The 15,419-nt window shown below is 41.8% G+C and overlaps 1 protein-coding gene across 1 annotated transcript in view; it reads left to right on the top strand.

Annotated features, from left to right (window-relative positions):
- helz2a (helicase with zinc finger 2a) overlaps positions 1 to 15,419 on the top strand; it is a 100,475-nt gene that overhangs the window by 23,001 nt on the left and 62,055 nt on the right. The window contains exons 2-4 of the mRNA XM_078236486.1: positions 6,562 to 7,674; positions 8,254 to 8,437; positions 8,574 to 8,681. Of these exons, the coding sequence (XP_078092612.1) occupies positions 6,674 to 7,674; positions 8,254 to 8,437; positions 8,574 to 8,681 (1,293 nt within the window). The 5' untranslated portion in view covers positions 6,562 to 6,673. The remainder of the gene's footprint in view (positions 1 to 6,561; positions 7,675 to 8,253; positions 8,438 to 8,573; positions 8,682 to 15,419) is intronic.

Here is a 15,419-nt window from a genome sequence, read left to right as displayed (position 1 = left end):
CAGATCAGGCAGTATCTGTGGAGAGAGAAACAGAGTTAATGGCCGTGATTTTCCACCCCAGGCTCTCCGGTGACAGAGACATCTCACCATTGGCTGCCAACTGGATCTTCCAGTCCTGCCGAAGTCAATGACCATTTGCGCTGCTCACCAGCCATGGGAGGGGCTGGAAAATCCTGGTCATTGTTTCATCAGAACCGGTCTTTCATCTCTTCTAATGTTGGGGGATTCAAAGAAGAGAAGATGATAAAATGCAGTTAAAAATGGTGAGCAGGCAAGTTTGAATGTTTCAGTGTGGCTCACCACTGCAAAAGCAAAATGAAATCTATTACTGCAATAATGTTTTAAATGAATTGAAGCGATCAAAGGTTATGGGACTGCAATTATTGCTCATTCCGTATGTCAGGAATTGTGAAATCTGCCACACCTACAGTAATAAATGAAAGTGAATGTACGCATAGAAGAAGTTAGTCAGTAAGATGTATCTAGTATGTATATCTATAGTAATTTTGGGCAGAATTCTCCAGCTTCCCATCAGTGGGTTTCTCGGTAATGAGAAGCCGCGCGCCTTTGGCTCGTGGTGGGATCTTCTGGTCCCATCACTCTCAATGGGATTTCCCACTGTGGCTTCCTCACACTGCAGGAAAACCCACAGCCAGGGTGTGCTGATGATGGGACAGAGAATCAGCCACTAGCGAGTAGCTGGAGAATTCCGACCTTTGTGTTATTTTATGATGCTATAGCTGCCATCCTCGCACTCCCAGTTCTTTGATTTTAACTTGTGATTCTGCCTGTAATAGTGTATCAGGTGTGTACACATTCTTACCTCTCCTAAATGTGTGGATTAACAAAGTGCATGGCAAGAACTGCAGAAACTTCAGTGGTAATGTTAATGTGGTAACGTTCCCCTTTAAGAGGTGAGCACTCCGTGGGTCATGTGACCCTGTCGGCCAACTAGGCCGGAATGCGCGGGTTCCAGCAATAGAGTGCGGGGTTTCCCTGGTTGTTAGGAGTCCGGAGTTGTGGAGTACATTAGCTTTTTCATCACTCTCTGTAAATAGTTATTTATCTCAATAAATCATTTATTTGTTAATCTATCTGGTGGCCGCCTGTGATTCTCAATATTACACTTAACGGCCATAATTCTCCAGCTGTTCACTGCGGCGGGACCAGAGAATCACACCACTAGCAAACAACGCGCCACCTCCCGCCGGCGGGAAACACACAGCTGGAAGGCTGGAGAATCTCACCCAACATCTTTGTACAATACAAAAGCACGGTGTGCTTTCCCACTTTGTCAAATAGTATTACAAAATTAACCCCTTTTCAAAAGATTTCAATTTGTGAATGTATTCCTGCATTGAAAGAAATTTTAATATACTTTGAATGATTGGATGTAATTCAGTAAGGTTTAAAGACAAGCAGAAATAGGCAATTTAATGAATCAGTATGAAGTGGTCAATATTGACAGGTCTAGGATACAAACAGCAATCAGAGTTTCCCCATGAACCGGTAAGAAACGGTTAGAAGATTCACCAGAGTTCTTATGAAAGAACTTATGCAAATATTGTTATATTTGTTTCACCAAATTGTTTAGCTAATTGTTTTTGCAGTACTACATAATAATAATTAAAATTATCATCAAGAGAAATAAATTGAGTGTTAAGTAATAATTGACATGGATCCACAGAATCGTAAAAAAATGTATGACACAGAAAGAGGCCATTCAACCCATTGCCTCCGTGCCAGCTGAAAAATCTGGCCGGGATTCTCCGGCCTCGCCCCACAGCTGGGATTCTTCGGTCCCACTGCAGTGAATGGAGTTTTGACTCAGCACCAAATTCTCCGTTCTTGCTGGCAGCAGTGGCAGGGCGTACGACATCGGAGAAGACCTGCCCTAGTGACCTGTTCTAATCTCACCTCCCAGCACCTGGTCTGTAACCTTGCACGTCATGGCAGTTCAGGTGCTGATCCAGGTACCTTTTAAATTATCTGAGAGTTTCTGCCTCAACCACCAAGCCAAATGTAAATTCCGGACACCTAAAAATCAACAAATTGATTCTTTAAAAGTAAGGGTCACAAAATTCAAGATGCATAGCATCTGTTTTCTTGGGGCTCTATTGGTGGCTTTTGGAGGCCTAAAATGGTCTCCGTGGCCTGTGCATGCTTCTGATATGAATGCCATCAGGCACCATTTTGGTGAGTGTGCATCTATGATTTGCCAATGCCATGGCGCACAGCTAAACACGTGCTCGGCTGCAGGAAGGATAGCCCCTACTGGTGACGTTTAAAATAGTCAACTACTTTCAGGTTGTGAATGTACTCCCAGCACTGAAAAAAATGTTGTTGCGCTTTGAATGATTGAATATAATTCGATAAGATTGAACAAAAAGCAGAAATAAGCATTCTAATGAATCAGTATGGAGTGGCCAGTTTTGGCAGATTTAGTTTTGAGATGAGATATACAGATTATTGTGCAAGTGCTTGGTGCTTTCTAGAGATCTTTGAAGTTGCTAATATCTACAGGGAGTAGTGTGACAGGTACTAAAGACCTTTTTTGCTCTCTTCAGGATTTTGCTCAGACTAGTTGCTTCCAGACATAGGTGTGCTAGTAGACATTCCCCTTACGTTACAGCATGACTTGGAAAATGCAGTTCTGAAGAAGTCAGATTCCCCTTGAAATGTTAACTCTGTATCTCTCTCCACAGCTGCTGCCAGACCTGCTGAGTCTTTCCAATATTTCTGTTTTTATATTAATAACCAGGCTGAGGTGTGCACTGTGGTCTGTTTTTGTCACGTTAGTCCAATTTATAAGCTTGAACTTTATCCTTTTGTCCTTGTAAAATTTTCATAGATTGCAAATGCAAATATTTAAACACCCATGTTTTTTAACAGAAGCTGACATGCTCTACTCCCAACCTCAGGCACGTTGTTTACATTCGAACTCCACTCTGGCATCAACTTCATCATTTAAATATTGTTGAAACATACAGTTCTCTGAAATGGATGACAGTAAATCAGTGGCCCGTTTTGCAATGCTTCTAATTTTCTTTTCCAATGTAATAACTTGTTGTTAGAGATTCCCTAGAAGGTATTTATTTTTCCGAGCTTTCTTTCCTGCCTCTTTATTTCTCTCTTTTAATCCGATCATTTATCATAGAAACATAGAAATATAGAAACTAGAAGCAGGAGAAGGCCATTCAGACCTTCGAGCCTGCTCCGCCGTTCAATTTGATCATGGCTGATCATCAAATTCAATATCCTTATCCTGCCTTCCCCCCTTGATCCCTTTAGCCCAAGAGCAATACCTAACTTTCTTGAAATCACACAACGTTTCTATGGTGGTGAATTCCACAGATTCACCACTCTCTGGGTGAAGAAATTTCTCCTCACCTCAGTTCTAAAAGGTTTATCCCTTATCCTTAAACTATGACCCCTAGTTCTGGACTCCCCCACCATCGGGAACATTCTTTCTGAATCTACCCTGTCTAATCCTGTTAGAATTTTATAGCTTTTTATAAGACCCCCTCTCACTCTTCTAAACTCCAAATGAATATAATCTTAATGACTTCGTCTTTTCCTTCTCTTTATATCTTTTTCCTATAACTAATTCACCATATTTCTTTCTCTGTAATTTCTGTTTCTCAATTCTTAAATCTCACTGATTAGGGCCATAGGCTGTTAATTCCAAAGTTGCAAATGCTCCATTTTCTTCACTGTTTCATTAGCAGCAACTTAAAGAGCGAAAGAAATGAGCGGAAAAGCCAGGGTAAAATATCCCACTGTGCATGCTACAAGATGCCTTGCTCCAAAAAAATCTGGGCCATTGATTTCCTCTGACAATGCCCAGAACTTGGTACAAAAAAAGTACTTTGTACCAAAAGCCATTCCAGTTGTAAATAAAAATATGAGAAGTAGAGATTGGCATGGAAAATGACAAGGAACTTGACAAGTGAGTTTGGCTGGTCAACTGGGAGACAATACACATCTCTTTAACCTGTGTTTAATGTTCCCTCCAACCACATTATCTGTACCTTTTAAGACCTGGCTGGCTGTAGAGATTTGCATTCTAATTAGTATTCTGTAACTTGATTTCTGTGTCTGTGCACTGTTGGAGAACAGAGACCACTCCATCTGACAAAGGAGTAGCAAGCTCCGAAAGCTTATGGTATTTGCTACCAAATAAACCTGTTGGACTTTAACCTGGTGTTGTGAGACTTCTTACTGAACTCACAAGTAACAGTTCTGAGTCTAATAGCTTACTTAAGTGCCCTGGCTGGTAAGGTCACACAATCAGGAAGTTCCAAGCTGAATTAGTTAGTGGCAGGCGAGCTGCTATTATTTCTGAAAATGTCCTTGGGCTGTGGAACATTTGCCAGTGCTTTAGTAACTGGAAAGGTGAAAATTGGAAAAGAAAATTGAAAATTATGACCGGGATTTTACCGGCACGCCCGCCCGAGGCTCGTAAGATTGTGCCCGAGGCCAATGGAGAATGCTGTTCTGCGAACCGAAATCGGGGCAGGCGTGCAGGTAAAATCAGGGCCTGTAAGTCTGTCACATTTTTATGACCACAGCAGATAGTTATTTGTTGAGCAAGGCAAATCCCAGAGGGAAACTTGTCTGACTGACCATAACCTTTTTTTTCTGCATTTGAAAATGAGGAGGAAAGGTTACTGATCCCAGAAGCGTAGAACTCAAGTAACACTTTAAAGATTTTAGAAATTAAAAGATTTATTAACTTAAGTACGCAAGATTAAAGTTACACAACTAAAGCAGTCTTATAAAACATCCCCCTCAAAAGCCCACTTTGTCAGGACACACAAGTATACTGCTTGGCAACAGTTCCCATGTAGTTTTTAAAATTATAACAATCCAGTAATATTACCCAAGACAAAAACTGTTGTTACTTTAGCAAAGGTATACCACACCACTCCTCAAACACTTCCACTCTGCTGTGGACATGTAAGAAAGTTCAGAAACAAACTGCTTTCTGAACCAAAGACTTTTCTGGTCTAACTTCAAACTTTCGCTTAGCACAAAGCTGGTCTCGGGATATCTTCCCGAAACAGCCGCCACAACTCAGCTCAGTGTCTTTCCTTAAACATTCTTTACCCCTTTCATCTCCAGTTCCATTATCCTTAGCACTTTCTTGAACTCAACTTTTCCAAACTGTAGAACTCGTTCATGTTTTCCTATTGCTTCCACTTTTGTGTCAAATAAAATTTAACAACCTTTTGTTACTTACCTGTGAAACCTTTATAAATTGTAGAAGTCCCTTAAACTTCTTTTTGAAATTTAACAGCTGAAAAGTCAAGTCCCTTTCTATCTCCTGGTGCAGTTTTTAAAACCCAACCTATTTACTTGTAAATCCATGCTCATCAGAGCTTCTCATTACAAATACACGCAGCTGGCACCTTTATCCCATTTATCTCTCACCTCTCACAGACAAGCTGTCTATATTAATCTTCTCCAGCTTAATTGGGGTGGCACAGTGGTTAGCACTGCTGCCTCACAGTGCCAGGGACCCAGGTTCGATTCCTGGCTTGGGTCACTGTCTGTGCGGAGTCTGCACGTTCTCTCCGTGTCTGCGTGGATTTCCTCCGGGTGCTCCGGTTTCTTCCCACAGTCCGAAAGTTGTGCGGGTTAGGTGAGGCACTGGCCATGCTAAATTCTCCCTCAGTGTACCCGAGTGTGGCACTGGAGTGTGACAACAAGGGGATTTTCACAGTAACTTGATTGCAGTGTTAATGTAAGCCTACTTGTGACATTAATAAATAAACTAAAACTAAACTAATTAAATCATGTACATGCACACACACACATACACACACAGTGTTCTTTACAGAATACCCCAATATTCCCAAAGTATATGAAAATTCTGTCTGCACACACATATAGGGCTGAATTTTCTTTTAAATGATGGAGTGTCAGTGGAATAGGACTTTTGATCCATCTCCATTCAACACCGCCCAACCTGACCCATTTTGCTGATCATTTCTCATACGTGGCAGATTCTCTGCTGAATTTCAGTGTCAATAGGGAGCTAACCACTAGTCAGACAGGAAATACCAGAGTAGCTGCCATTGAATGGCGTTACAGCCTTGTGAATTGTGGCTGATACAGAGGCTGGCAGAAGTAAGGCATTGGAGGGCAGGCTGAGGGAAGAGAAGGCTACTGTACCATGTTCTGCCTCCATTGAGTGACCTCTGGGCCCTTATTGTTGTTACACCTGATCTACTGTTAACTTCGCCACAATAGCCCTGGGAAGTGGTGTGAGCACAGGTAATGGAGGAAATCTACCTGTGACCTGGGCTCCATCACCTTCTGCAATTTGTAATTTGGATCACAGAGTAGAATCTGCTCCGAATGTGATCATGGAGATCTCCAATTCTGCTAGTAGCATATTCTATTTCTAATGTTTAGTGGGTTTTCAACTAAAGTTTGATACCATCGATGTCATTTTCACATTGTACCAATATAAATAAGTTTGAAAAAAATGTTTATGAATATTTCGATGCAGAATATTCTAAAAATGTATTTCTCTGTTTCTCATTATTGTTGCAGGACTGGTAAACATCATTTTTATAACTCAGGGACAGAATCTTGACTACTGAATGGGCCATTGGAAACCAGAGAGCACAGAATTCCATTAATTAGAAAACCTGACTGAGGGAGAATGAAAGGAGTGGAAGATCTGTTCAAAGAAGTTGATTTGCAGCTAATTTGCCCACAATGTTTCGAGAAGACAAATGAGAGCACCATTGTCCTTAAAAACGTGGACCACAAATGCCAGCATCACCATCTGGTTGCCAGGAAGCAACAGGGCAGAAAAGGCAGCTGGCGATTCATTCGCAGACGGCCAACTTTTATTAGTCCTGTGCGATATGAGGTATGCTGGTACTACAAGGAAGGCTCAGGCTGCAAGAAGCAGAAGAATCGCTGCACCTTTGCCTGGAGCAAGGAAGAAGCTATTGTGTGGAACTATGAAAAAAATAACCAAATCGACCGAAACAGACTCAAGAAGTTGGTGGCACAGAGAACAAACAATGGAAGGCCATGCTCAAGCACCGCTAGTCCAAAACAACAAAGCGTTGAGGAAGAAATTGTGAATGAATTTGAAGGACAATTTGTTGAATTATGTGCAATATGTTTTTACAATTCACCTCAGCAATTAGCCCATAAAAACACTCATGGCTTTTGTACATTCTCAGCACAGCATGGATGGAGCCCATTGTTGGTGCATATCCTTGAAAATAACAATGGCATGAAACAATGCAATGAAATTAGACCAGTCACATCTCCAGGCAAGCTGCAATACTGCAAAAATGTATGTCAGGGGACATTATGTCATCATGATTATAACAATTGCAATTTTGCCCATAGTGAAGTTGAACTGATGATATGGAAATCAGAGATACAACGCGGTTTGAAGCGTTCTACCTTGCTCCAAGTATCCCAGCAACAAAACTGGAATGGAAAACCAGGGACGGAACAGCTGGCTGAAAGCAATGTTCAGTTCTATTGCAGAGTCTGCCTGGTAACCTTTTCATCTCAGGATAGGTTTGAGAATCACTGTGCAGCCATAGAACATGCTCAGATGGTCTTGAAAGACACCACAGTTGAGTGGAAGCATCGAAAACCACCTCTGAAAGTAAAAAAATATCAATTGTGTTCAAGGTAAATGAAATTTTGGATTTTTACCGAAGTAATGCAACGAAGATCAATAATAATTCCAGCGGACAATATTTATTCCACCTGGAATGTTGCTAGTAATCCATCCTCTTCAGAAAAAATGTTATAATATTGCAAAAAGTCCTGGGATTGGAAACAGTAAAAAAATGAGCCTGAAAATCCATGGGGCTTCGTAGCAGTTTCCCATTGAAATTCCAGTAATGGATGCCAGAATCCCTTAGAAAATGACAGACCCGCAGAAGTAGATCTTTGCTCTTTATAGGAGCTTTGTCTGGCCCTCATTAGGAAAATGTCTTTAGTGAGTTGGAGTCAAAGGGAGGGGCACTCTGCATTCAGAGTCCCCACTTCCTTCGCTCGTTTAGAATCTATGAACCTTTGGAAACTGCAATGTGGACTGAGTCAAGGCATAGGTGAAAGTTGGCCACACTGATGACATTGAGGCTATGAAAGCAGCTCAAATCTCTGAAGAAAGGGAGTAGTTTTTTCATGGTTGGGATGGTGGGTCTAATTGACCCACAAGCCTTTGCATGTTTTACAGAGTATCTTTCCTGCTTTCTTTTAAAGGATAGACATCTGTGAATTTGGCGAGAACTGTGTATGCGCTCACTCTCATGAAGAACTTGAAGAGTGGGTAACGCGGTCAGAGGTTGCTCAGAAACAGAAGAAATCAGCAAAGAAACAAGGGCTATTATCCTACCAGGACCGATTGCTGGAGGAATACAGGAACTGTGGGAACGAAGTACTGATTGTAAGATGTTTTCTTTCATCAATGGTCACTTGTGTCTTTTGCCAGTGATATTGTCTCATTATTATTCATGTATTCAAAATATATTCAATACATGTCCATTATTGCACATGTTTTAGTATCATTTACTGATTTACAGATGTCAGAAGAAATTGATGATATTGCGATTTCATGCGATCGTGCCTTAAGAATAACCCAGTACAAGAGACGATCTAAACTGAAATGGAACTTCCTCATACAATCACAGGTAGGTACTTCTTTAAGTATTGTATCACTTGGACATGAGATCAAATATTCCCACACACCTAGACAATGTGAGGTGCAACAACTTTATAGGATACATTGTGACCCAGTATTATTTTCATCAATTACATAAATAATTAAATGCTCTGGTAAGTGAGCATGATAACGACTGCATGTGATGTTCGATAATCATGTTTAATTTATTGGCAAAGATAACAATGACACTGCTTTAGAATTCATTAATGAGCCAACTATTATCTGTTGCGATTATCATGGTGAATCATTGATCGAAGAATTTTAAGCTTGGAACAATGGAATGGTTGTAACTGCACCATTGTGAATGATTCCATTTCTCAGACTATTTCTAAGCTATCTCAGGAAAAGTTATCAGTTTATTACAGATAATACAATCAGCACGCGCATATGTGAAAGCGTGCACTTATGTGCGCACATTTAGGGGGGAGACAACAGTCTCGTGGTATTATCGCTAAACTATTAATCCAGAACTATTAATTGAACTTAGCTAACGTTCTGGGGATTCGGGTTCGAATCCCGCCATAGCAGGTGGCAGAATTTGAATTCAGTAAAAAATGTCTGGAGTTAAGAATCTACTGATGACCATGAAATCATTGTCAATTGTCGGAAAAACTCATCTGGTTCACTAATGCCCTCTAGGGAAGGAAATGCGGCATCCTCACTCGGTCTGGCCTACATGTGACTTCAGAGCCACGGCAATGTGGTTGACTCTCAGCTGCCCTCAGGCAACTAGGGATGGGCAATAAATGCTGGCCAGCCAGCGACGCCCATGTCCCACAAATTAATTTTTAAAATATACAAACTCCCTCTTAAAACCTGGATTAGAAGGGTCCCATCCAGGAGTAGGACTTGACAATTGAAGCTTGGTTCAGTGAGATTGTGTGTTTGTGTGTGTAGTTCAACAACTGTGCGGGGATAAGAACATAAAAAGCAGGAGGAGAAATTGGCCAAGAAATTAGCTTCTGTATATAAATTAGAAGGAAAAGTTTGATAGGGTGAAAAACTCTGGGTAGGACTTTCCCCACAGATTTCAGGACCCTGACGCCCGGCTCCAATAGGGATTAAAAGCTTGCACTGTTGTCTGAAACAGTCACCTGCAATATTCTCACAATTGAACAACTAGAGGCCTGAGGGCAGACTCGCTGCCCAGTTAAGGATGATGGGCATGTTCTCGAAGCTGGGGAGCCAATAGAAGGCATAAATCAGAAGTAGCAGTAGGATGTCTTCAGGTAACTGAGGGAGAGGGCACCCCAAGATGGAGGCTCCTTCTTCCTAACTTCCTCAGCAATTAGGGCTGCCATTGTAAAGGGTAGGGCAACTCATCCACATAGGCCCCTGTGGCTGCAGCTGAAGCATGGCATTTAGGGAGGGCCTCTCGGCCTGCCGGGAGCATTGCCCACCGTCTGTAGTGTGCTCCTGGGAGGCTGCCTCCATGCAGACCCCAGGGAGCTTGGAGGCTGACTGGAAAATTCCAGTCGACCACCAATACTAGGCCATTAATTCGATGAATTGACAACCTGTTGTTTGAGGGCAGGTAGCCTTGCTAAACCCTGTCCCCACTCCGAGAAAAATTGGGCAGGATAGAGCTGGGGAACTGGCAAGCTGGTCAACAGTGAGAAATTTTGTACCTGCCTGCCTCATGTGCCGGCCCCCATTGGCTCCTAATAATTTGGTCCGATGTTACTAAGTTGCTCTTGCGCTAATTGCTATTATATAAAGTGTAGCCCTGAAATTACTTAGGGGTTCCAACAGAAATTTAGTTGTACTGGACTTCTGCCACTTTTGGATGTTTCTTCCACGCCCTGTGAAGGGCGGAGCCAAAGTTTTCCTGTTTCAATGCAAATGATGGTAGGGTGGGAAGAGCCAATTGCAAGATTTTCTATTTCCAAGGGCAGGAATTCCCAATGCAATGAGTTCCTATCCTATAACTTCAGGTGGGATCTGGCTTGTCCTCACGTATCCAAGCATCGCTGCTGTGCATCGCTACCCAATCATTGTCAATGCATCCTACAAGATCTCTGCCACCATCAACCCACATTGATGCCAACTACTACCCTTCCTCCCAACCATTGGTATCCTCCCACAGTAATCGTATCCCTTCTCCCAGCATCCCCATTCCCAGTCTCCCAGCTTCATGGTTGTTCAACTTCCCAATCGCATTCCCCACCCTTTTAATCACTTAACTGACGGTTACGGCTGGCCTTTCAGTGGACCAATTATCATTTGTGCTTTGCCTGCGAACTGTCTGAAGAAACCTATTAAGTGTCTGCAGTCTGATGGCTGAATAATAAAATGGCTGGCAGCCCAATATCGGATGCAACTCAGGCACATTCATTTAGATAAGGCAGTCACTCCCAGGCTTGTTCCTCACATGCCCGAAAATGTGTGTGCCTGAATTTGTAATGGAAACAGTGGAGTTCCATAGGGTTCAGCATTGGGAATGTTGCTTTTCACAATCTTTATAAAAGATGTTTCATAAGGATTTCTTTGAGCATTAGTACCTTGGAGGAGAATTAATGGCTGCATTCAGTTTTAAATATGATGGGGAAATGGGCCTCCATCTGTCAGATATCCTTTAAAGTCATGCTATGCATGGGGGTTGGACACACCCCAAGTGAACAAAAACCATTAAGGATTCCCAGCTAAAGACTGTTGACTAGGAAAAAAGATGCTCTTGTACAGGGATTTATCAAGTGCTTTGGTATAGCAGAAGCTAATAGAATATTGGAATATATTGCTGCCAAGATGACCCATTATAAAGCCAAAAACATAATGTTTTTAAAGTTTATTTATTAGTGTCACAAGTGGGCTTACATTAACACTACAATGAAGTTACTGTGAAAATACCCCAGTTGCCACACTCTGACGCCTGTTCGGGTACACTGAAGGAGAATTTAGCATGGCCAAAGCACCTAACCAGCACGTCTTTCAGACTGTGAGAAGAAACCGGAGCACCCGAAGGAAACCTATGCAGACATGGGGAGAATGTGCAGACTCCGCACAGACAGTGACCTAAGCTGGGAATCGAACCCAGGTATCTGGTGCTGTGAAGCAGCAGTGCTAACCACTGTGATGCGCCATGCCAATGCTATCCTTTTGTAAGATCTTTGCTAGGATTCATCTTTAAAACTGTCCGGTTTTGGCCCCCTACCTAATGGATACAGGAGCTCTGGAAAAGACTCAGATGAAAACCAGTATATTGACACAAATCTTGAAGACTGTTAGTTATCACACTATGCTTAGAGAGTTGGATATCTTTAACTTGAGAAAAATAGATTTTGCGGAGATTTGAATGAGATTTTTAAGATAATGAAAGGAAGTGACTATGTTCTTGTCAGTGGATGATCAGAGATCGCTAGCTGGGGGAGAACCAGGAAATATGCATACAAGTTATGAGCAAGCAGTTGGTTTGAAAATAAAGAGTTTTTCTTTTCACAGAAAGTCATGAACCTTTAGAACAAGTTGTCAGCTTATGCAAAGTAAAAAGAATTGAATGTCTGACTCTGATCCTGAAACAGTAACTTTGCTGGAGGCATTTTAGTGATACTCAAAATGACCTCTCATCATGAGATTTCTGATATTAATAACATGTTAACAGTGGCAAGTACAATAAATTAAAATGGGTTGAATTCTCGTCGGCAATGGGAAGGGAGGCGGATGGGGCCGAAAGTCATGAGACCAGCTGGTGCGGCCCCTTTACCACTACCGGCCATTTTAGCCAATGTGGATTCAGGACCAGAGAAGGCCACCCTCTTGCATGAGGTGGAGAGGTAATTAGGCTCATGAAGCACCAGGGTTTCTAATCAACTTCCAGTTTGTTGACACAACAGGGGGCAGTTTAACTGGCTGATCCTAGTGACAAGCTGGCTTGGTAATATTCCAGATAGGCCTACAAGTCCCCTCTCCCGGCCTAGGTCAAGGTCATACTAAAGGCTGCCCTGTAGAGGAGCTTCCCACCTCACCCATCCCACAGTGGTGTGGCCTGGCTGCTTTTTGTATGTTTTTACTTACATTTTTGAAAAGGTGTCTGAAAGTGCATTTTCTTATTGAAGCACACACTTAGTTATTTACCTTTCACTGCAGCTTGCTGCTTCTCAGAAGCTGGAGGGCCTCTGAATGGCCCTGTGGCTTCTGGAGTCTGCCACTGGCCCTTAATTGAAAATTAGTTTGGTGGTAAAAGTTCCACCAAATGATTGTTTCCCATGGGGGCAGGTTTGGCATCTGGAAACAGTCCTGGTTTCTATTTCCTGCTCCCATGGCAAAACTTCAGCACTATAAATTGGAAGAACTTTCAGAATCAATCATCTCCCTAAATTATGAACATAAACTGAGTTGCTGAAAAAAGAGACATGCTGTTGAAGTTTTACATCTTATACTTATCAGGACACATGCAAGAATGCCAAATTTCAAAGAGAGCAACAATTTGTACTGCATGAGAAAAGGGTGCTGATTGGTTGGCAAGTTGATTCTGATTGGTTGATGTGTTTCCATGGAGAATGCCCCATGCTTTTGTTTAATTCAAAAATGGTGCAATACCTGGACATGTTCCACATGCATGCCAAGAAATGCCCTACTAATGAAGCTTCTGGCAAGCGTATAAGTGGGCCACATTAGAAATCTAAACAGATATTGCTGGAAAATCTCAGAAGGTCTGACAGCATCTGTGGAGAGAGAATAGAGCCAACGTTTCGAATCAGGATGACCCTTTGTCAGTTATTTTTGTTTCAGATTTCAGCACCCGCGTTATTTTGCTTTTACATTACAAGCCTGACTAATTATTTTAAATAGATTATTAGTGCAATACTGGAGACTATAATCTAGACTCGAGTCAACTCGCCAACCAATCAGTATCTTTTTCTAATGCAGTTTAAATTGTTGCACCTTTGAAATTTGGCACTCTTGCACCTGTCCTGGTGAGTGCAAGATGAAAAGCTTGTTTCTATTGGTGGCACAGTGGTTAGCATTGCTGCCTCACAGCTCCAGGGACCTGGATTCAATACCAGCCTTGGGTCACTGTCTGCACATTCTCTCCGTGTCTGCGTGGGGTTCCTCCGGGTGCTCCAGTTTCCTCCCACAGTCTGAAAGACGTGCGGGTTAGGTGCATTGGCCATGCTAAATTCTCCCTCAGTGTACCCGAACAGGTGCCGGAGTGTGGCGACTGGGGGATTTTCACAGTAACTTCATTGCAGTGTTAATGTAAGCCTACTTGTGACTAACAAATAAACTTTAAAACTTTATTTTTTTCACAATGCTTAAGCTCTGCCAAGCGAGTATTTATAAACTGAATTCTTTAGATGAACTGGAAGAAGGAGAAGTATAAGGGAAGCGGGCCAGGAGACTCAAGCGGAGGCCGTTTAGCAGGCTCCCTGCTGGAATTTCCAGCACCATCAGCTCCACACCAGAAATCAGCGTAGAGCTTTATCATTTATTTAAATTAGAATTTAAATATAATTTGCCTATCATTAATCGGCCCAATGAATGAAAGGTAATATGCAGTACATATTGAATTAGGACCGAGGCTGGAAAAATCTTTTAAAAGCTTTTTTTAGTATCTACACTCTTTGGACTGTCACAAACACTGACAGTAGTACTATTTGCATTGCAAACATAGGTGACACCGCAGGCCAAAGTCTGAAACATTGTGAAGTTCATTTAGTGAAATATGCTGATAATGCAGCACGCTGTTGATTCAATGCAAGTCCATGCAGAACTAAACAGACAAACAGAGGAACAGTACAAACTAGGGTGAAAAAAACATAAAGAAATGTGTATTATTGTGCCTAATTAATTCAAGGTAAAGAAGGAACCATTACCATTACCCAGCAATCGAGTGGAATTTCATTTTGGATTCAAACTTACTTCCTTGAATTCTGCTCAAACTAATTTGCATATTGGTGAATACACAATTTGCCATGAGCCAAAGCAATAGGGCAGTGCTTTAGAATGTTGTTTGTCCAATACAGCTGATATTGTGGTAATGACAAAAAATAAGCATTTTAGTCACAGTGCTCAGCTACCATCAGTGAGTAACCCAATTTTAAATCTCTAAAAATGACTTCTTAAAAAAAAATACAGCTTCATTTGCTAATTATTTTGGAGTGCAGTAGTCATTTTTGGAGTAATTTTTTAAAAGGATTCCATTCAAAGGCCAGAATTTTTCAGCTGGGAAACCTACTGTGGCTCATTGAAATCTCCGTTCGTATTGGCGGGACTGGAAAATTCTGCTGGTGCGGAGGGCTGGAAAATTCCGGCCAAACACTTTGGGCGCATCATATGAATAGTGTCCTAGTGCCCCCACTTTAATCTTTAGAATCTCTGCAAAGACCTGCAATTAGTGGAAACGCCCAACGAAAGATTCATTCATCTGAGGGGGTGCTCAATTTTGTGAATGGGCGCGACTTGTATTCCGATTTTTAAAAAACTAGCACAACAATCACAGAAACGCAATATCCACTGAACATGCATTGTGCTTGATATTCTGCAATCTTTTGCACTGGTCAGATTGAATTACACCAAATTGCACTGAAATAAAAATGGTGAACCAAGCAGAAACTCTGCCCGATATTCCTAAGTGAATTGTACTTTGCTTTCTACTCCATTTAGGAACAAGTCATTGAGAGACAATTTCAATTTTAGAACAATATGTTACTGAGTTCTTAACAGACGGTTTTGTGGGTGGTTAGTTTTTCACTCTGGGATTCCTTCC

This window comes from Mustelus asterias, chromosome 20 (assembly GCF_964213995.1).
Source record: "Mustelus asterias chromosome 20, sMusAst1.hap1.1, whole genome shotgun sequence".
NCBI lineage: Eukaryota > Metazoa > Chordata > Chondrichthyes > Carcharhiniformes > Triakidae > Mustelus > Mustelus asterias.
This window is presented reverse-complemented; position numbering and strand designations above follow the sequence as displayed.